Source organism: Ambystoma mexicanum, chromosome 2p (genome assembly GCF_040938575.1).
Source record: "Ambystoma mexicanum isolate Mex_15411 chromosome 2p, UKY_AmexF1_1, whole genome shotgun sequence".
Lineage (NCBI taxonomy): Eukaryota > Metazoa > Chordata > Amphibia > Caudata > Ambystomatidae > Ambystoma > Ambystoma mexicanum.
Window position 1 is genome coordinate 153947766 of NC_090923.1, and position 22059 is coordinate 153969824.

The 22059-nt window shown below is 46.6% G+C and overlaps 1 protein-coding gene across 1 annotated transcript in view; it reads left to right on the top strand.

Moving 5' to 3' along the window:
• Window positions 1–22059, top strand: part of TMEM43 (transmembrane protein 43) — a 239491-nt gene that overhangs the window by 118567 nt on the left and 98865 nt on the right. Inside the window, exon 3 of the mRNA XM_069643404.1 lies at window positions 12855–12989. Within this exon, the coding sequence (XP_069499505.1) occupies window positions 12855–12989 (135 nt within the window). The remainder of the gene's footprint in view (window positions 1–12854; window positions 12990–22059) is intronic.

The following is a 22059-nucleotide window of genomic DNA, read 5'->3' on the forward strand; positions in this document are numbered from 1 at the left end:
GGCATAAGTTGAGAGACACATGCAACTGAACAAATCCATTCCCGATTTGCCAGTGAGTGGGGGGGTAACACGTTTTATACTTCTTACTCCATGCAGTTTATGGGGGGGTCCTTGCATTGGTACATAAACGGTTTAAGTTGGCAACATGCCCGAACCCTGGTGGACCCTATGGAGCGATATCTGGTCGTTTATGGCAGGTTGGAGGGAAAAATCAATCCTGCTAGTGAATACCTATGGCCCTAATATTGAGGATCCCCAATTCTACTCGGCTATAATTGATATTTGCCACACCGTCCCTATGATACCAATACTCTGGGGGGAGACTTCAAAATGATACTACACTAGTTCGTTCAGGGGACAAACCTAGACACCTTTCCTGTGTAGCTGGGTCCTACTAGACTGCATCACAGATTAGTATTTCATAGAGGCCTGAAGGGCGATACACTGCAAAGACTGTGAATATACTTACTACTCCACAGTCCATGACTCGTCCTCAAGAATTGACTTCTGGCTCCCATCTCCTGTCTTCATGAGAGTTGTGACTACATCACAGATCCTTCTGAGGACATACTCGGACCAGTCCCCCATCCTAATAGGCCTTTTGCTGGCTGGGCATTATGGTCCGGGCATCAAATTGCGATTTATACCCCCTGGCACTGCAGGACGCAGTCTTCTCCTCCAGCCTCCATAACAAAGTTAACCCGTTTTTTTAAATAAACAGGGGATCGAAGAAGGGAGCGGGGTCCTTGTGGTAGCCGTTCAAAGCAAATATCTGGGGAATACCAATGTCCAGAGATTGGAATCTTGAAAGTGATACATAGAGATATACATAATAGCGAAGATAAAATATATGCAAATTGCAATACACCACTCACCCATCGGCGATCATACTAAAAAACATCACTGCAGCAATAATTGAATTTCAAGATAGTGCAGTTGGAGAACTCAAGTTCTTTGGTGTCCCTGCTGCCGCTCGCCTCTATGAAGAGGGCGCTAGGCCCCAAAGGACGCTTGCTCATTTAGTGTCACAAGATGGGGGGCTATGGGAGAGATGGTGTCTCCCTAACTAGTCTCCGGAGATCTGTCATCCAGGTGGCCAGTACACGGCCATCACTATTGGATCCAGTTCCTGTGGGTGGACCAGTGAGGGGGGGATCACCTGGATTTGGGGTCCTCGGGGAGTTGAAGTGGGACACTGACAGTTGAGACACGGTATCCCCCTTCTTCCAACACCTTTTCCCCATCCTACCATGTAGGATATTCAGAAACACTGCCCCCCCCCTTTTTCCACACAAACACTTTCACATACCACGAAAAACAACGGACTAAAGGACTAACACTAGAGTAGTTTACCTGACATGTCCCAACACAAGGGTTAGGCAAGATCAGGCAATTGACCAGAATCAGACACCGGACGTCCCTTTCTCTTCCCCACAGGGATAAAAGGTGGAGCATGGAAGCCCAGGATGAGCAAGGCAGACAACGAGAGCTAACTCAGCACGCAGGTTAGGAGGAGGAGAAAGAAAGTGTGGCCCTATAGGGTGACAAGGAGAGAAGGGACCTTGCCCTTTCCAAGCCATGCCCATGAAACCCCAACAGAAGGAATCATAAGACCGTGAACAATAGCCAGCGTGTGTTGCAGCAGATGTAAATGGTACACAGGGCCCTCCTGCTCTGACATCCAAGCTGAGGGGAGACACTTGCCACCGTGGTACCGGCCTTGACTCTAGCGACAAGACAAGGCAAGCTGTTCATAACAGCCACTGAGTCAAGGGGAGAGCCGATAAGAAACCAAACTGTGTTTGAACAAAGTAGCAAACACCTAATTGAAGAAAAGTACAAATAATTGTTAATTTGAGAGGGGAAAAACAGCTGCAAAAGAGTACTGCACCACGTGGATGCTCACTCGAGAAACTCCGGACGATTACCCTATTGTTGAAACTACTGTTACCAGAAGGCCTTGGGAATGGCGCGAGAAAAGGATCAAAGTGGTCAAAGTGGTCATGCAGGGGTCTAGTAAAATCCTCTGTACAGTAGTCTTTGACCGACAGAAGATTGTAACGTTAAGGGGAGTGAATCCTGCATCGTAAGAAAGTAGAAGAAAATGTGTGATTAGCAAAAGTTGGCAAGAGTAAACTCTAGGGAGGCCGACAAAAAGGGGCAAAGTCTAAAGTCCTGATGAACTGTGTGTTGACAAAGGTGAACCTGGCAGATGGATATCCACAGTGAACTGTTTAAAAAGACATTAAAACTCGTGAATACAAGAAAAGCCATAGTGAACCTGACAGAGGGAGGCTGATGATCAAAAGGGATCTGCGCCCAGAAGAGGCGGGTTCAGGGGTGAAAAGTCCTCACCTAACGTACATATGGAAAGGAACTTTTATTTGTTATTTTGAACATATCCGGTCCTCAGAGGCAAGAGACTTTTTGTAGAAAAGAGACTTAATCACCGAAGGTCCTGATAACTGAGAATGGAATTGTCGTCTAAAGCTGCGAAAGCTTGAGGGTGTGCTGTGCTGAGAAGTCCCACCTTGTCCCGTACTCAAAACGTGGGGAAGGGTGACCCCGGCTACCAACTCCTGACTTATCATTTGTGAACACTTCTTTATTATCCCACACCATTTTGTATTAGTAGTAGGGATTGGCAATAGGTTTTTCTTAGTATAGGCCCTTTTTATTTGACAAGACGCCACTAGAACCTCCTTACTTTTCATTTGATGGTAGAAGCTTGCTAAACACTCTTGCACTGTGATCACTTGTGTCTCTTTACTGTTGCCACCATGAGTTCCTTACATTTCCCACACCTGAACAATACGTTGGATAGGGTGGTATACACTGGGACGGAAATAAACCGTGTTTGCCAACTTATACAGAAACAAGACACATGCACACAATATGCCATATGCACCTACCTTGAAGGATTACCATTAACACAGTTATCTAAGGAGACTAAAGATGCTGCTTGATCAACCTATTACTCTAAATGATATAGCAAGAGCAATAGATGACCTACCGAACTGTAAGGCACCAGGAATGATGGTCTTAATGCAGTCTATAAGCGCTTCAAACCCATACTTTGCAAATATCTACTAGAGGCCTGGGATGTGGCACTAGAAGAACACTACGACTTCAACCAAATACATCCCAACCCCCTGTAGCGCAAGATTTTTACCTGAGCCCCAGCTGGTAATGGCCTGGGATGTGGCACTAGAAGAACAGATGCTACCATCCACACTACGAGAGGCCATCATTACTGTGCTGCCAGTGGATGAATGTGGCTCCTATAGACCACTGACTCTCATTAACTCGGATGTCAAGATATCTGCTAAAGCACTAGCCAATAAACTCATGCCCTTTATGTTGCACATAATCCACCCGGATCAGTCAGGATTTATCCTGGGTCATTCCACCAGCCTCAACATGCATAGTGTTAAATATCTGGTTTGATCTGGGCGTGGCTTGGAAGCCATGTGAAAAGACGTGCCTGTACGGGAGCTCCCGCTGATCCGTACATAATCCGACTGATACCGCGCAAGGACCGCTGTGATTTGGCGAAGATTGGGAAGACTGTGTACATGAAGTCCGGCTGCACGCGAGGACACATTTTTACACGGGTTCGTAGTGCGCACGTGTACTTAAGAGCCGAATGAAGCACTGGTGGCGAGACCTCGACGGACGACAAAATGGCCGCCGCCGCTTGACGAGGGGACAAAGGAGCGGTAGATTGGGACCACAGCATACGTGCGCCCTCTCAGCGGCACGAAGGGGGCAGCGCGACCCTGCCCATCTGGGGGGAGCGCCGGACAACAGCGGTGCCTGAGACTGTTGGGCGAGCTGGGACTCTCAACTGAGTCGTGGTGTAGGGGCACAGTGCCTCCCTGGCCTGGACCGGAGCGCGGCCAGAAGGACGCTCCTGACTGGAGCTATGTCGAACAAGCCTCTGAGGGCGAAGAATAAACAGCCCACGCTCGACGAATACGCCAAGACGTCGCCCGGCCTGGAAGGTGCCAGGAGCAAGGATAAGGCTCAGACCAAGGAGATGGCCGCCGGTGGTGCGAACCAGGAGGTCCTCGCTGCGATCGCGGACCTGAAGGCGACGTGGGAGACCAAGCTCCAACTTGCTGTGGCCGAATTGAAAACTGCGTTGGAACTACAGGTCGGGCGGTGCAGGAAGACGTGAACCTCCTGAGGCAGGATGTACGAGCCCTGGCTGAGCGCACGGAAACTCTGGAAAAGGAGATGGGCCCTACTGTGGCGGACTGCACTGCACATAAGCGCGATATCCATGCCCTGGTGCAGCGGGTGGGCAACTTGGAAAGTAGGGCTGAAGAGGCGGAAGGACGTGCCCGGAGAAATAACGTTCGCATCGTGAGCCTGCCGGAGGGGGCTGAAGGCCAGAATCCCACGGAGTTTATTGAGAACTTGCTGCTGCAGGAGATCACTGGAGGAGCCCTGTCGCAGGGGTTTGCGGTGGAGAGGGCGCACAGGGCCTTGATCAGAAGACCACCGCCGGGGAACCCACCTAGGCCTGTGATCACCAAGATCCTCAACTATCGGGATCAGGAAAGGATCCTTGAGCACTTTCGTAAGGGGGGGCATCATACAGCGAGGAGAGGCGATCATTACTGCTTACCCCGATTACACCTTGCAAGTGCAGCACAGTCGCATGAACTTTGGGGTGGTCAAGAGGCGATTGCGGGCAGCAGGGTACAAGTATATGTTGCTTTACCCGGCCAGACTGAAGGTTTTCTTTAAGACTAAGATGCTGTTCTTTGACACTCCAGAGGAGGCCATGGAATGGCTAGATGCACAAAACTGTCCTCAGGAGCCAGATGAGCGGACGGCGGATGGAACGGGAAGAGATAAGTGACGTTGCGGGCCCGGTTGGGCTATGAATATTGGGACTGGAATATAGTCGGTGTGACTTTGTTATGGTAGTGTATGCGTTAGGACTTTGAAACATGGTCCGTGTGCGCGGATACAGAAGTGCGGGAGGGGAGCCTCCGGGGGCTGTTCTTTGTACCCCAGTTTGAGTTTAGTTTAGTCACTGTGTGTGGGGTGACACCCTGTCGGGTTCTCTACTTGGGTTCCAGAGAGAACCGAACACAGGGATGCCTGAGATCCAGGGATGGAGCTGGGCAGTTGGTTGGGTTAGGGGGGTGGGGTGGGTCAGTTTTTATATGAGCCTGGGAGAGAAACTGGGAATGGGGGCCCTTTGAGGTAGGGGGGAGGCGAATGGACCTGGGAGAGAGATGGGAGCCGCTGATACATCATGGGGGACCTTAGGATACTAACGTGGACCGTTAGGGGGCTTAACAGCTACCTTAAGCGTAACAAGGTCATGTTGTACCTAAAAAGGCAAAAGATAGATATCGCCTTGTTACAGGAGACACATCTGACACGGGATAAACTGGAACTGGTGGGGAGAAAGTGGAGAGGGACAGTAGTTGGATCTACATATTCTGCCTATGCTAGAGGTGTGCTGATTTGGGTTGCACCACATGTCCCGTTTAAGCTACTTGGGGAGGTTGTGGAGTCTGATGGGAGGCTGGTCATGGTAAGGGGGCTTGTGGAGAATAAAGTAGTGTGCATTATAAATACTTATGCTCCCAACCGTGACACGGCGACATACTTTAGGACACTGATCACTAGACTGGGTGAAGGGATGAGGGGACTTTAATTGTGTACTAAACCCCAAGGAGGACAGGTCGGATGACAGGGTGGACAGGCCCAGTCCGGCGGCTAGGGTACTGCAGGCGCTGCTCGTAGACCTTGGCCTGGCAGACGTGTGGAGGACGAGACACCCTGGCGTGAGGCAATATTCGCATTACTCGGCCCCGCACCAGTTACACACAAGGCTGGATTACTTTTTCACCACTCCGGACGTTGTCGCTGAGTGTGACCAGATAGACTACAGGGCGAGAGTCCTTTCGGACCACTCGCCCCTGGTCATGCGGTGGCAGCTTTGTCCCCCACGTGCGCGAATTCCAACATGGCGCCTTAGGGCGGAAGCGCTCAGGGATCCAGTCTTCAGAGAGGAAGTGAGGGAGGAGATAGTTGCTTACTTTGAGGCGAACACAGGCAGCGTCAAGTCGGCTGGTACTTTGTGGGAGGCCTTTAAGGTTGTAATGAGGGGGGTTGCCATTGCGAAATCCAAGGGATTAATGGGAGGAGTCCTGGCAGATCTGCGTAGAGCCGAGATTGAGTTGGAGAAAGAGCTGGGAGAGGGGGGGACGGACACGGAGGAGGTCATTAATCTGCAGCAGAGGTGCGCAGAACATTGGGACAGGCTTTGTAATCTGAATTACAGGAAGTACATTGAGAGGTTGCATGCCGGGGGAGACAAGACGGGCAGGCTTCTCGCTTGGCTGTATAAGAGCGAGACCCCAAGATCCCCGATCCGATCAGTTATCACTGAAAAGGGAGTGGAGGAGGACACCCAGGAAGGGGTGAATGGAGCATTCGCGGAGTATTATCAAGCATTATATGAGGATCGAGAGGGGGGAAGCCGGGAGGAGATAGAGGTAGTACTTGAAGACATAGGCCTGCCCAAGATAAGTGACGAAGAGCGAGAGGAGATGGATGCTCCAATCACTCTGGAGGAGCTGCAGGAGATTGTGCGGCAGCTACCCACTGGCAAGGCCCCAGGAGCGGATGGGTTCCCCAGTGAGTTTTATAAAGCGTATGGAGAGGAGGTGCTCCCGCCCATGCTGGAGATGTTTAATGAAGCGTTCGAGGTGGGGCGGCTGCCGGAATCACTCAGGGAGGCGATTATAGTACCGCTCCCCAAACCCAATAAACCGGGACATGATTGTGGCTCCTACCGGCCCCTGTCGATGCTGAACCAGGACAGCAAGATCCTAACAGCTGTCCTGGCGGCCAGAATGCGGAGGGTAATAGGCAAGCTGATCCATCCTGACCAGACGGGCTATGTCCCGAACAGGAATATTACTCACAATCACAGACGCCTTCACAGGGTGGTGGAATGGGGGGGCAGTGAGGACAGCGAAATGGCGATAGTGGCGTTGGACGCGGTTAAAGCGTTCGACTCTGTTCGATGGCCGTGGCTGCTGGCGGCTTTGGGGCGGTTCGGACTGGGACCAGGCTACATGAGGTGGGCCGAGCTATTATATAGTGCGCCTCTGGCTAAGGTCCGTACGGGCGCAGTGGTGTCAGATGGCAGTTAGGCAGAGGCACCAGGCAAGGGTGTCCTTGGTCCCCAATGTTGTACATACTGGCCCTCGAACCCTTAGCAATCTACCTCCGGCAGCAGTATGACCCGGTGGGTATAGAGGTGGGAGGGGAGTGCCATCTTATATCCCTGTATGCAGACGATATGCTGTTATACCTGAAACATCCGGAAGACAATTTGCAGTATATCTTGGAGGTATTGGAGAGGTACGCCTGGTTGTCCGGCATAGCGGTCAACCCTCAGAAATCCGTACTATTCCCGCTAGGCAGTTATGTGGGGATACCGGCGGAGAGGTTGCCAGTGCTGCGGATCCCGTGGACGACGAGCTCCTTCCGGTACCTGGGCATTGACGTGTATCACACGACCAAGGAAGAACACAGGCATAATACTGAGCTAGCTGTGGGAAAGATTGAGAGGTGCATGAGGTTCTGGGAAAGATTGCCTTTAGCGATGATGGGTCGTGGAGCTATGCTTAAAATGGTGGTGCTGCCCAGGCTCCTGCATTACTTTAATAACATCCCGTATATGATACCTAGGAAGTTTTTCGCTAAGTTACATAGCGTGTGTAGGAATTTCCTGTGGCACGGCACGCGCAACAGGGTCGCATTATGGAAATTGCAGAACTCTTACGAGAAAGGTGCCGTGAAGCTGCCGAACTTTGAGGCCTATTATATTGCGGTGCAACTGCAATACGTGGCCAGGTGGCTCTCAGATGAAGAGACCTCCGAACATAGGCTGCTAGGGAGAGACTGGTCCCCCTTCTATCTGCGGGAGGTGATCTGGGTGACTGGTTCATGGATGAGAGAGCGTCCTAAGATGCTAGCCCTTGGCGGGAACATATGGCGGCGTGCCTGTCGGATGATGGGTGACCCCTTGCCGTGTATGCCGCAGTTACCTCTGGTCGCCCTGGCAAAGGAAGACGGGCAGCTGAGAGCTATTATCTGGACATATTGGGAGTCAGTGGGGTTGATCACTATGGGCGACATCTGGCAGGATGGGACCCTGATGGAGTTCGATGAACTGGAGGCAGGGTCGGGGCTACACAGGGGTCAATATGTAACATATCATAGGGTGGTCCGGGAGGTCCGGAGCACGTGGCCCGAAACCACTTTGGCCGATGAACCGGATGCCACGCTGGAAACAATGTATGACGCATCAGAGGGTGGGCACGAGGTCTCTAGGTTGTACAAGATGTTGATGACAAAAGTTGGGAAGGATTTGGGGCACCTGAGACTGAAGTGGGAAGCGGAGTTGGGGGCCCCGATGTCGGATGGGATGTGGGAGCGCGCCCTGGGGTACCACAAAAAGGTATCGAGGAACGCCAGGTTCAAGCAGATACTTCTCTATATTACGCACAGGGCATATATGACCCCCCTTAGAATTTCCAAATTTCTGGATAGTGGGCGCCAGGCGTGCCCCAAGTGTAACGAAGAGAATGCGGACATGATACATATGTTCTGGGCGTGCCCAGTGATTGCAACCTACTGGGGTGAAGTGGCGCGGAGGCTGGCAGGGAGGGGTATCACACTTAAGGTGGATTCGGCTTGGGCTTGTCTGCTGGGAGGGTATCCCAGGGCGCTTAAGCTTCGACATGTTGAGAAACTTAAGGATCTGGCCTATGTGCTTGCCAAACGTAGGATAGCCATGGGGTGGAAGAAATGTCATAAGCCGCGAGTGGAGGTCTGGTGGCGAGATCTCCAAAAATGGGCGGATGCCGAAACGACAGCGTGGCAAGATGGCAGTATGGCAGGGGATGAGGAAGAAATAGGCTCTCTCACGGCATGGAAGTTATTGTTAGCTGAGCTGTTTGGTGCGGGATCGGCCTCGGCTGGACTTGAGAGCGATGAGGCCCCACCGCACGGAACGGACACTGATGGCGGACACTCTACAGGCTCATAGGGGGGAGGGATGGGGATTGCAGTGCCTTATTTTTTGTTTGTTTGGTTTTGTTGTTTGATGTGTTTTATTTATGTTTCGTTGTAATGTTGTTTGGTTGAGATAAAATAAAAATATATTTAAAAAAAAAAAAAACTATTTGCCATGTAGGATGATATCATAACTGACGTATATTGAGGTATAAAGCATTTGCGTAACTGAAATGTTTTTGAGAGTATATGAGCTGCGTTTTGGTATGCTTTGGTATGCTTGCCAGATTTCCTTACTTTATTGAACTTATAATAAAGTAGTATTTTGCCATAAAAAAAAAAAAATATCTGGTTTTATCTGTGCCATGACATTGAAGCAATGATAGCGAAATGTAATGTGCAGAAAGCATTTTACTCTGTTGGCAATTTCTATAGAGGATCCTTGCGAACTATGAGTTTGGCCCTCAGTTCATTACATACGTGTGGTTGCTCTATAGCTCCACGGTGGCAAGAGTCTGCACCAATCGCACCACACTAGGAAATTGATCCCGATTGGTGGAATGCCAAATAGCCTTTCTCTGTAGGTTGACCATGTTTTACTATTTGTCAGGAACCCACAAGAGGACCTTGGCCCGATTATGCAAGACGTGCCCGACTTTGGCGCATTTTCCGGTCTAATAATAAACCGATCCAAGTCTGAACTTCAACCAAATACATCCCAACCCCCTGTAGCGCAAGAGTTTTACCTGAGCCCCAGCTGGTATAATATGGTATAATCTATCTGGGAATTCAAGTTTCAAATATATGTTATCCTTATTCAAGGATAATTGTGGGATAAACCTGGAAATACTATTTTGTAAGGTACATGGATGGAAGCAGTTCTCCCTCACAGTCGCGGTTAAGGTCTCATCACTGAAAGTAGTGACGCTCTTTAAGCTACTATATTTACTTCTAAATATCCTCATCTGGCCGGGACAGTCCTTTTTGAAGACCTGGATTCGCTAATATTGAAATTCATGTGGCATGGTGGAGCAGTCCGTATGAAATGGTCAGATCTTACTAAACCTTATGAACAGGGAGGATTTATGGCCCCAAACTTCAAGCTTTATTATATAGTAGCACAAGCCCAGTACAGGTTTTACTGGTATATGGCCAACACTATGCAAATGGAGAAAAGGTCTGTAGGGAAGCATGAACTTTGGTCGTTACTACTACATACTCGGCTGAATGCCTATTCGACCCGGTTAGGAACACCGTAATAGCGTGGAAAATCAATTTCAACTACTAAAAGTAAAGTGCCCCTACTGTCGGGAAATCTCCCTCTGGAATTGTTGTTGTACATTACCACCCACAAAGATGCAGCACTACAGCTAAAATGGTCACAACTCCAATGCACTACACTGGGCGACATGTACGGATAATTAATTATGATTAGGGACGCAATTCCCAATACCCCCCACAAATCATTGATAATATTACAGTACTATAGATTGCATTAGGCCTTCCAAATACAACAGACAGCCTTTCCTGAGGAACCGCCAGTGGATCCTTGCCTTGCCTATATAGTGTGAATGGGGGAGGGGGTGTAGGCAAATAGTATCCACAATATTTAAATTAGTGTTAAACCGAATACTGAACGGTGTAACCAACATCCACACTAAATGGGCCAGAGACTTGGAGAATGTAATCTCTGACGTGGCAAGAGATGTGCACGCTTATAAGGGAAGTATCCCTAAATACCAGTGTCCAGCTCATTCATCTGACGGTCCTTAATAGATGGGACTACACCCCCGCTAGACTATGCCTGTTCAGCTGGGAAGGACCAGGTGAATGTCCCGGGTGTGGGGCTGAGGGAGCCGGATATATACATATGTTCTGTTCATGCCCTTGTTTACTCACGTTTTGGGGGAAGATATGTGCCACACTTGAAGCTATCACTGACACCGGATTACAACCATCGCCAGCACTATTTTCGTATGGTCAATATGTCGTGCATTCCAAGCAGACATGCAGAATTTGTTTCCTCCTGGTAAAGAGATATATACTTAGACGCTGGACACATCGAAAAGCTCCCAGGAAGGGCCAGTGGATGAGGGATATAGTCTGGGCCAATAATATGGAGGAAACCTGGATGTTGCCTTTCGAGATATACCTCCTCAGCGATACTATGCAGCCAGACTCGAAACTATTCTATCTCCTGGTTAAGTAACATTTCAGCTCCAACACTAGGGGAATGCTATTTTCCGACTCTGCTTACCTTGTCCTCTGCACCATTTTGCCTCTGAGATGTTTCAAAAACGTGCTCCAATATGCTGTATAACAAAATTGCCTCCATGTGCTACCATGTTTGTTATGCCAATTAATAATTAAATCTGCTACTAAACATGGTTATTGCAATTCTTACACAATAAAAGCTTAATGTTCTTTTAAATTAGAAAGGAAACCTAACTTTGGCAATTTACCACTTATCACTGCTATAACCGCTAGCAAATAAGCCAATTTCTGTTGGCAGTGTAATATCGATGACTATTTGAGAAATCTGTGGTGGTGGCTGTTGGTAGTATTGCTATCACTCTTTTTTATTTTTCCAGAGGTGCTAGTGATCCACTAGCGGCCCTGTGTTTCAAGCCCCCGTTTGCATTTCTGGTCTTTACATTTCTTTACTGCATCACCTTCTGTGTAGGATCTGCTGTAGGCAGCATAGCCAGGTCTACTGTGCTGTTGTATTGATGTATTGGGTTGGTGTCCAATGTCTTTCACGATCACTTGTGTACTGTTGATTTCCAATGCTACTTAAATCTATTTGAAAGTAAATCACTACTTGTGGTACACTCTTGCCCCACCTACGTTAATTTACTCTTGTAAACGTGCAATTGGATCTTTTGGTGAAATCAGCTCAAACACATTTCACAATAATTTCACTTTCTGAAGGCTTTAATTAGTAGTAGATGTTTGGGAGTTGTTCCTCACATTATATTGAGCGTGAGTTAACTGTTTCCTTTCATGGAATTGCAGCTAGTAAGCTGCTGACCAAAGCATTCATCAAATGCTGTTCATGCTTTGCTAAGTCCTGGAAACGCCACATGCATGAAAACATTTCAAATTCTATGTGTAGAAGTTGAATTTATTGCCCATTCACAAGGATTCATTCGTTTACCTAGTTAACAAATAGAAGTCAAAAAGGCAGTCTACTAGTGCAGTCCAAGGACTAACTTTCACATTTCATTCACTTGTCTATATAGATCTCGGTATAATCATATTCTGCATAACAGTTGTTAAGAAGCAAATACAGATGCTACTTTATTAGAGCTAATAATGTGGAAAACTTTGACATTTTGGCGTCCTGGAATGGTTCCTTTCCCTTATGGCCCTAAATCCACCTGCAGCCCGGGGGAATTCAACTTCCCCTTTATGATAAGACTCTGTGTTTTATAAATTGCACTCTCTTATCCCTGTGCCTCTTAAATTCTCACCTTTTCCTCCTGCTCTTTAATCCTGTGAAACTGCCATTACGTGTTATCTATCAAGCACCCTAATGCCTAGAACCAGGTCCAAGATCTCTAAATATTCTTCTGAAAGAAATTCTATTGTTTACCGTACGGTTGATGGAAAGACTATATTTTATCCTGCAGCCCACATTTTTTTTAGTCTTCTGATGTGATTTCCTGTTCATACAGTGCATTTCGACCAGATGTTTAGTGATGTAGGTTTGTATGAGATTTAGCGATCTGGCATTGCCCTGCTGCCACATTTTACTGGTTCCATATGTTAACGTTTCTGTCTTTTATTGACCCCAGGGCCGGGCTGTGAAGACGGCAGCCTCGTTGGATGAAGGGCTCTCCATCGTGGTGTCCCTCGACACCATCAACAGGGTGGCATCGGAGAACGAGGGACGACTAATCCACCTATCGGGTGCCCTCAGCACATCTAAGGTAAAGCGATTTGAAAAAATAAATGCACCATATGTGTGTCTAGGAATAGGACTGGTTCTAATGGCAGTGAACAGAAATTCCAGCATAACAGTATACAAATATTTAAAAATAAGCTTTACGAAATGTACTATAATCAAGGCTCTCAATGTAATGGAATATATTGAGACATAATATCCTGTATTTTTCCATATTTGTTTTGTACAACTTTACACTTTTTTAAATGTATTTTTTCTTTAAAAACCAGAACTATGACTGATTGTTATGAATTCCTATTGATTTTCGTTTCATAAGGGGACAAAATATTTATATAAATTATAAATATTGAAATTGTATAAAGAGGAACTAATTTAATAGTATTGTATGTGTTTCTGTATTTTCATCTTCCTAATTTTGTCAGTATATGACTGGAGTTATTATTTGTAGTATTGAAATCATTATTTAGAATCCCATGTTTTTTCCATGAAGATTTACTTTTTTGGAAAACATTGTTTCTTAAATTTGTATTCCTCATTAACTGTCTACATTATAATGATGAACATATTTATTACTGCTGTTTCAGGGAATTAGTGGCCACTAATGTCAGCATTTATTTTCATCTACCTTATTAGATTCTTATTTTAGTTGCCTGGAGTGTATTTATGTAATTTAATTTTATGTATTGTGGTTTGCACAAGAATGTACCTGATTTGCACAGCCCTATAGCACTTTAACTTAGATTACATTTTGTCTTGCATTGTCAGTATTGAATCCAGTCCACTTTTTATGGTTGTTTGCAAAATACAACCATGATTATGTGGATGCAGTGAAACGTTGGTTGCTTTAAAATTTCATTAAAGCAGACATATCCAAGTTTGCATTAACACAATTGTGCATACCTCCACAAAATGTATATAATCAATAAAATGTTTATATCCTGTATCAAGAATTACAAAATAAACTTTGACTTATTATAAAGTGCATGTTTACATCACATTAAGATCAATTACAGGTTGATATGATTAAGGACCTCAATTCTAAGTGTGTTTACAAATAGAATGGTATTTTTGTCTTGATTAAGCTTCAGAATCAGCTCAGGGCCAACATGTGTTTCGACCCAAAGGGGTCTTTTTCAAGCCCAAGAAATAAGGTCCAAATGGAAGAGATAATATGTATGTCCTGAATGGCAGGAAAGATTGAAGACTATGATTATGCGAAAGTCCCTATCCGGGTTGGATCTGAAACTGATATAAAGTTCAGTTGAATAATAATTGGCCGTTCTATCAGTAGAACTGGAGGATCCTTATATGGATGACTCTGGGTTTCTTAGATGTATCAAAAGTCTTTAACTGAAATGTACGGATGTATTCATCCAAGCCCTATTGGGCTAATGGCGTGCACGTCCAGAGACCTCAATACAAGGAGCCTCCAGTTCTACTGATAGAACATTGAATTATGAATGTACTGAACGTCATACCAGTTTCAGATCCAACCTGGATAGGGACTTCGGCATTATTATTGTCTTCACTCTTTCCTGGCCAAACCTTTGTTGAGGGACACCATGCCTGACTCTTAGCCCAGGGGTTTCACTTGTTTAGACTGTTCTCTGGTCCTACATGGGCCGGAACACAAAGTGTATGCGTGGACATGCGTGTTGGCAATTTTTTATGGTCAGCAAAACATTTGTCTGTTTGCCATTTTATAATATTTTAAATTTGGCATCGCAATCCCATAAGTGAATCAGTTCATTTAGGGGAGATGACCCTTCCTCAAATGTACTGGGATTTTGTTGCTGGAGGATTTTGCCACAAAGCTGTGCTATTGCATTTTTAGGACCAGGAATGGCCCAATTAGCTGGGCTCTGTGTCCTATCACTTGGCTTCAGTTTCTTCTTTTGGATGATGGACGTCCATCCGAGACGGTCCTTCATTATTCTCTGGTATTCTCATCGCTGGATGGACTCCACCGTCTTGTACTGGTTTTATTGCCTCGAGGTTGTAAGCCTCTGTTATTCAGTAGGATGTTGGGACACCACTACTTCACCTCTGTTCATCTAAGCTGTCTCTGGTTACGTTCATTGTTGGCCTCATCGTGTTACCGTTTGCTGCAGACTGACTGCTCCATTTGGCCCCCCGAGCATTCTGCTTGCTCCTTTTTATATGTCTTCTGGGTTCCTTTTCTGTTGTTGGTTTAGCTCCTACCTTGTTTAGTCTTCTTCTGGGTCATCTGGATCATTGTTAGTCGGGGGTGGGGGCATATACCTGGGTTACGAGATCCTGTAACTTGCCCTGCAAAAGATTTATACTTAACTAGCAGCAATAATTACTTATACCTGGGTAATGCGCTGATGTGTTATTCTTTGGATTCACCCGCTGTGTCTCTCGGTCCGTGGTCAGGGTTTTCTCATGACTTGCATTTGCCCAGATACGCCTTTCTTCCTAAGTCTTCTGAGTCTTACACCTAGAACTAGGACTTGATGATATGGTGTTCTCCGGTGTCCCCTGGAGCTGGTTGCTTCCTTTTCTGTGCTTATGAAGTAGAACAGAGACTAGCACCAAACAAAATCGAAAATAATTCTCTGAACATAAAACGTTTTTGCAGTGGTTGTGTTGCAGGTGGTTGAATCAGTTAGACTTGTGATGACAATTTGAATCTATATGTATGAAACACTTAGGAATGTTTCTGTACTCCGCTGATGCAATGTATCAGTATTAGGATGCCCTTTGCTGTCCAAATGGCAAAGTGCACCCACTTCAACAACAGCTATAATTTCAACAAAGAGAATGAGCACAGTTCTACATGGTCACCTTTACCTGGCACTATCGCAAACAATCAGAAGTTACTTCTTTCCACACCCACTTTTCTTCACACACGGCATGGCGGTTCCAGTGTCAATGAAAACTTAATTATCAGCTCAACATTTCAGTCTCCAAAGAGCGAAACGATGTAGGACGAATACCTCCTCACAAGCCAAAACTGAAAGTAGGTGCTGTAATTATGCTACCACGCAATTTTATGCCATCAAGATGAATGCCTCCTCACAAGTCAAAACTGAAAACAGGTGTTGTAATTTGGCTACCACGCATTCTTATGCCATCATGGGGACTCTGCAATGGAATAAGATTCACAATTACACGTCTACAAAGACATATCATAGAGGCCTGTGTGATCGATGGAACTTAGATACTGTTCTTATACCGTGCATACCTCTCATTCCATCTGATACGTTTAGCCTTTTCAATGGCCATTAATAAGTCACAGGGACCTATGCCCCCTTCCTGGATGTGATCAGTGGTAATTCTGATATTTAAGAACGGGGACAGAAGTGACCCTATTAATTACTACCAATATTTACATTTAAGATATGCCAGAACAGCATATTTTACGCTGGGAACAGCTAGTATAATTAAAAGGAATCACTGTGTTATATTTGTATTCCCCCCCCCCCATGCTGTACATCATTGTAAATAATTAGAATCTGTCTGAATTCCATTCCGGAACTAGACTGTAGCTCAGGAATGTTCGTGGACTGTTTGTTTAGGAAAGTGTTAATTTGAAGCAGGCATTGGCAGGAGAGGATTGTCCCAGTTGGGGGGCTTTCTGTTCTGTTAATAAAAGCTTTACCTCCACTGGAGTATCTTTATAATACTGGTGATGAGCTGTCTATTGAGGCCCCCAGCACCGTGGGCATGGCAGCCGCGGCTGGGCCCTTGATAGAAATACTGACAGGAAGCTGCTACGAGACTGCTGAAGGTGTCTCATTCTTGGGTGAGAAGGTTGACATTCAAGGTGAGCGTGGATATTGCGAGCAGTTACATGCCTGAGGTGACTCTGACATGGTGAGGAGTGCTGCATGCTGCAACAGCTTACCTGGTAGGGGATTGCAGCAACCTTTTATTCAGTATCGCAAAGGTTGGATTTAATATCTACTCCAGGCCTAATAGTATCGCGTAAGCTGTGTGGGTAAGAAAATGGGTAGTCTACCCCAACAATTTCTATCTGTACTGGAGAGCCTTCTATTAAATGGGACATTTGCTGGAAGGACTATGTGCTTGCTATCCATGGGCCATCCTTTAGCATTGAAAGACAGAGGGCCATCCTTATGCATTATTTAGGGTTTGAAGGATAGTAAAGAGTTTGCCGGATCTCCAGCCATCATCTAGCATGTAGGGAGGAAGTGAACTGGGTGCAGGACAATCTCAATTCCTATGACCGAATCATTCAGGAGATAAACAAACACTATGAGAAAAAGCTGTGCATAATATTGGAGCGATATTACTTTATCTGGGAACAAAAAACGGACAAATCAGTGGAAGAATTCTTGACTGGTCAGAGAGAGTTGGCAAACAAGTGTAATTTTGGCATAAGCTACAATGAACGTCACAGGGACCAAGTAATGTTAAATGTCTGGGAAAGCAAGATTCGTGAAGAAATTTGGACGAAGGGTGATTCTTCCCTGGATGAGGTACTAGAATTTATTAAGAAGATGAAACACATGCTAGCATGAGTGGAGGAGCTTGACAAAACTTGACAACACGGACTTGCAGGGGTCAGAAAAAGCACGTGCTGCAGAAGGCGGGCATAAGGATGCAAAGAAACCGACCCCTAGATTTGCAAAGAAACAGTCAAGTGGGAACCAAAGACCTGATGCTATAAAGAAGAGTTTGGTAGGAGAAGCGAAGGTTGCTGACGGAAAAGTTCCAACAGCCCTAAGGTCAAACAATGCTGCAGAAGCATGTGTGGAAGCTGAGGAAAGTCAGAAGAAGGGCATGGACTCTCTAAGGACATTTTTGCCATGTGCTTATTAAAGAGTGAAAAGAAGGCCTATCTTTCCTGATCACTATAGGGTGGTCCCTTCCTACTTTACTAAGGTGCTCATCAGTCATGAATAAATGTGCAAAAGAATCAGTCTGCTGTCCAAAGCTAACCTAACTGACCCTACTGCTATTTTAATCAACTAAAGTCAGGCGAATGACTCCCATCTCCTGGTAGTTGTACTTTTGCTCTTACGTTCTCTTCTTTCCAGAGATCTGATGAATATACAATCCTTAAATCGTTTTTTGCTATTCTCTGTATTAGTTCCTTCAACTCCCTTAGAGGATTGATTATCTTTTTCTCCTCTTTCTTAAGGTTCTTCCTGGCTCTTGTCAGAATCCTTCTCTCTTCATTATCGGATTCTGAATGTACTTGTAGCGTGTCCTTTTGTTGTCCAAATGGTTATGGTTCCTATTTTCCAAAGTGGTGTTTCTTGTATAAGGTTTTTCTTAGGGACCTCTCTGTGCTCTAAGTCCCAAGTGCCTCTCTTTATTGTGTTCCTCGCTCTATCTCTTGGATATTGGGTGATCCTCCCCATTTTCCCAAAGCAGCAACACTCCAATTCTATTCCTTTCACTATTGATGCTTTCTGTATTTCTCATTACCACATTAATTACTTTATCAACTTGTTTTCCACACTTTCGTAGTTTCTACTGGGACAAGTTTTGTTTCTTCAGTAATGGGTTTCCTTTTGGCTTCCCGGTATTCCTGTTCTCCCTGTTACCTTTAGTATTGTATGACATGATATGGCATTTGTAACGTGCCTATACTCAAGTGTTTCAAGACGCGACGAGGCAAGGGAGGGGAACAGAGGGAAGACAGACAAGCGATCCTACTAGGCGAGGTGTCATTCCGATCACGCAAGTGCTTGTGAAGGGGAAGGAGGGAAGTGTAGAGGAGGGAGGGGAGAGGGGACAGTGCAGTACATGGGACAATAAGATAATAACAAGGAAAAAGTACAGCCAGCAGGTGGCAAGTGCAGGAGTAAGTGCAGACAACAGGTGTCAAGTGCTGGTAAAGGGACTGTAGGAATACAGAAACAGTCCCCAAGTGTGGGGGCAGCCAGGAGGGCAGTGCAGGAGTGTGACTGGTGGTGGAAGGGGCATGGGCGCGAGATCAGAAGGAGGCCAGGTAACCAGTGCAGTTTCAGTATCAGCCAGGAAGTCAGCTGGGGAGAGGAGGAGAAAAAGCAGAAGCAAAGAGAAAGGTTTTGAGGTGCTTTCAGAACCGTAGATGATTCCCCTCAAGTTTCAGGGAGGCAGGGAGGCTGTTCCAGAGGGAGGCCCCAACCGAAGAAAGAGATCTACCCCCAACTCGTTGCTTGGAGAAACGTCTTACCCGGAGGGAGTTGGAGGAGCGAAGAGCTTGAGAAGGAAGATATTTAGGAAGGGAGAGTTGAAGGTATTGAGGCCCCACAAGGCCTTGTGGACAATGCAGAGGGTTTTGAACTTAATCCTTGCAGCCACCGGGAGCCAGTGCAGAGATTTAAGTCCAGGAGAGATACAATCCCTGGGATTGAGGCCAAGGACAAGTCTTGCAGTCCTGTTCTGGATGAGTTGCAGAGGGCGGAGAGTAGAAGCGGGCAGATTTAGGAAGAGGCTGTTGCAATAGTCTTGCCTAGAGAAAACCAGAGCTCTGGAGACAGTGAGCTTCTGGGGGAATGTCTCCAGTGCCTGTAGGTACTTGGGACCTTTTCCTTCCTTCCTTCGGTTTGCTTCTCGGTTCGCTTTCTGCAATGTCTGCTTCGTGGGCATTTCGTTATCCTGCTTGTCTTCTCTATACCGCTGCGGGTAATCTGGTAATTCGGTACTTCCTCTCTATGGTGGTGTTGGCGTCCTTTAGGTGGCAGCCTGCCCACCACGATTGTTTCAAGGTCACACCACCAGCAAGCTCACTGGTCCAGCCATATCGGATCCCTGTTTCTCTGACAAGCCAGGCTTTCAGCGCGTCCTGCTTCAGCTCGATGCAGTTTTGAACTTTGAGGGCTTCGCAGTCCACCTCAGCTCCGCCTCCTTTAGGTGTTCAAGATACAGGGGGCATCCCCTGTCTGTCTCTGCCTTCCTCTCTTTCTCCCCCCTGGCGTATCCTCTCTCCAACGTACTTGCCACAGTCCATTGGAGATTGTGATTTAATGGGACAGCTTCTCTTTTGCTTTGATAGTGGGATACATTCACTTTATCTACGTCCCAGTCATGGAACGTGTAATGATTTAGTGTATTAGATAGTTCCATATAGGCCATCACATGGAGTACATCAGGGAGTTCCTCACAAGGCCTTGTCCCCTAAGGCAGACTCCCCTCGGTGAGGTGCCACTTGTCTCAACCCCTAGGGAGGGTATTGCACAGCGGGCTCAACTCCCTAGCCTCACAGGAGGGGCTCCCTCTTGGGGTGAAGGGTCTAATTCCCTCGATTCGTCAGAAAGCACTTTTCATTTCGCCAACTCGGGAAGTTGTCCCGGATTGAGAGCAAGTGTATCAAATGTGGAAGGAACAGGCATTTTGCCCATTGTTACGAGAACTTCTCACATAAGGGGATTCACAAGATCAATTGGCATCATGAGGAAGATGATAATGATGGCACTTTGGGGCGAGAGGAAGTGTAAACTGTATGTTGGTCTGTCAGTCAAGTGGACCAGACCAAGGACGGGTGAAAAACCTCAGTAAAGGTTAATGGGTGTGAAGTTGCTATGCTGATCGATTCGGGATCGGACTACAGAATTATTGACAGTTTGGTATGGTCATGAGATTTTAAGGGTGTGGAGCTCAAAGCTCTGGGTGCGAGTTTGTATGGGGATGGGGCAATTGACATCTTGGGTGTCTTTCAGTCAGAGTTGGAATCCAGAAGGAAAGAATGCTGTTCCAGTGTGTATGTGTCTAAGATAGGTGGGAGCTTACTGTGCTGGTATGAGGAACATTCTGTGGGGTATTGTTGTTGACCCCAGTGTGCCGGGTCATGTCGCAGTGATGGCCAAACAAGGAGGTATGAGCCCCAAGGATAGGTTTGATGAAGTGTTTAGTGACGTCCTTGGTTGTTCGAAGGGTTTTTGTCACCACAGAATATCCCCATAGCTCTGAGGGAGGAAGTATCTGCCGAAATAAAAAAAACTGGAAAAGGATGGTGTAATAGAAACAGTTGAAGCATCAGAGTGGGTGTCGCCTGTGTTTGCGGTGTGCAAGAGTAATGGACGGGTGCATTTGTGTGTGGATCTTCGAGGCCGGAACAGGTGTGTGGTTGTGGTCAAGGTTCCCCTCCCGAACATTGTGAGGCAAGTTAGCATGTCTATTGGCGCAACAGTATTTAGCACTTTAGATTTAGCTTCTGCCTACCAGGAGGAAAGCCTACACTTGGGTTTGAGAGATTACACCACCTTTGTTACACATGAGGGTACATATGCACAATGTTTTAGAGAACATCAAAGAAGTTGTGTACTTCAAGGATGACATTTTAATCATCGGAGTGGACTTAAAGGAACAGGATTGTAGACTTACTGGAGTTCTATAGGCTCTATCCAGGGTCGGTCTCACCCTCAGGAAGCAACAGTGTTGTTTTCGTAAAGTCCATAGATTATTTGCTCCGAGCAAGAGGCTTGGAGCCAAAGATGGAGTTGGCTGCCATCTTGGATGTGGCGGCACCCTCGGATAGGCAGATGCTCACGTCATTTCTAGGGTTGGTGGAGTATTACTCTAAGTTTGTCAGGTACTTTGCCGACCAGTGTAAGAGTATCGGGGAATTGTGCAAGAGAGGTGTTGTCTTTGTGTGGAGTGAGGCTTATCAAAAGGAATTGGATGATATTAGTCAGGCAATTGCGACTGACCCGAATGTGTGGAATTTCGAAACAAAGTATGAAGCATATGGTATGACTGATGCCAGCAATTCAAGTTTGGGTGCTGTCCTTATGCAGAGTGTTGGGCCTTCCACCCCCCCAGACCTACTTACTGTCCACTCCGGCCTGCATATGGGCCTCCGCTACACCTTTCCTCGTCGGAGTCCATCGGCTCCCGTGGAGAATTGGTGTGGCCACATCAACCAGACGGGGCCGCAAACACAGAGGTTTTGAATCCTCCATCCTGAAGGATGGACGCTGCATAGTGCGCGACCATGTGGTAGGGTCCTTTTTTCTAAACCATGGGTTGTGCACCTCCCCAGTATTCACGGGAGCCTCTTGCACTTCTACATTAGTATAAAGAGGGTTCAGTCCCTCTATACACTGTTGTTGCTGCGGTCTTTTCCAGCCAAGGGCTGTTATAGATTCCCACAAGCGTCTAGTTTGTGTGTTACT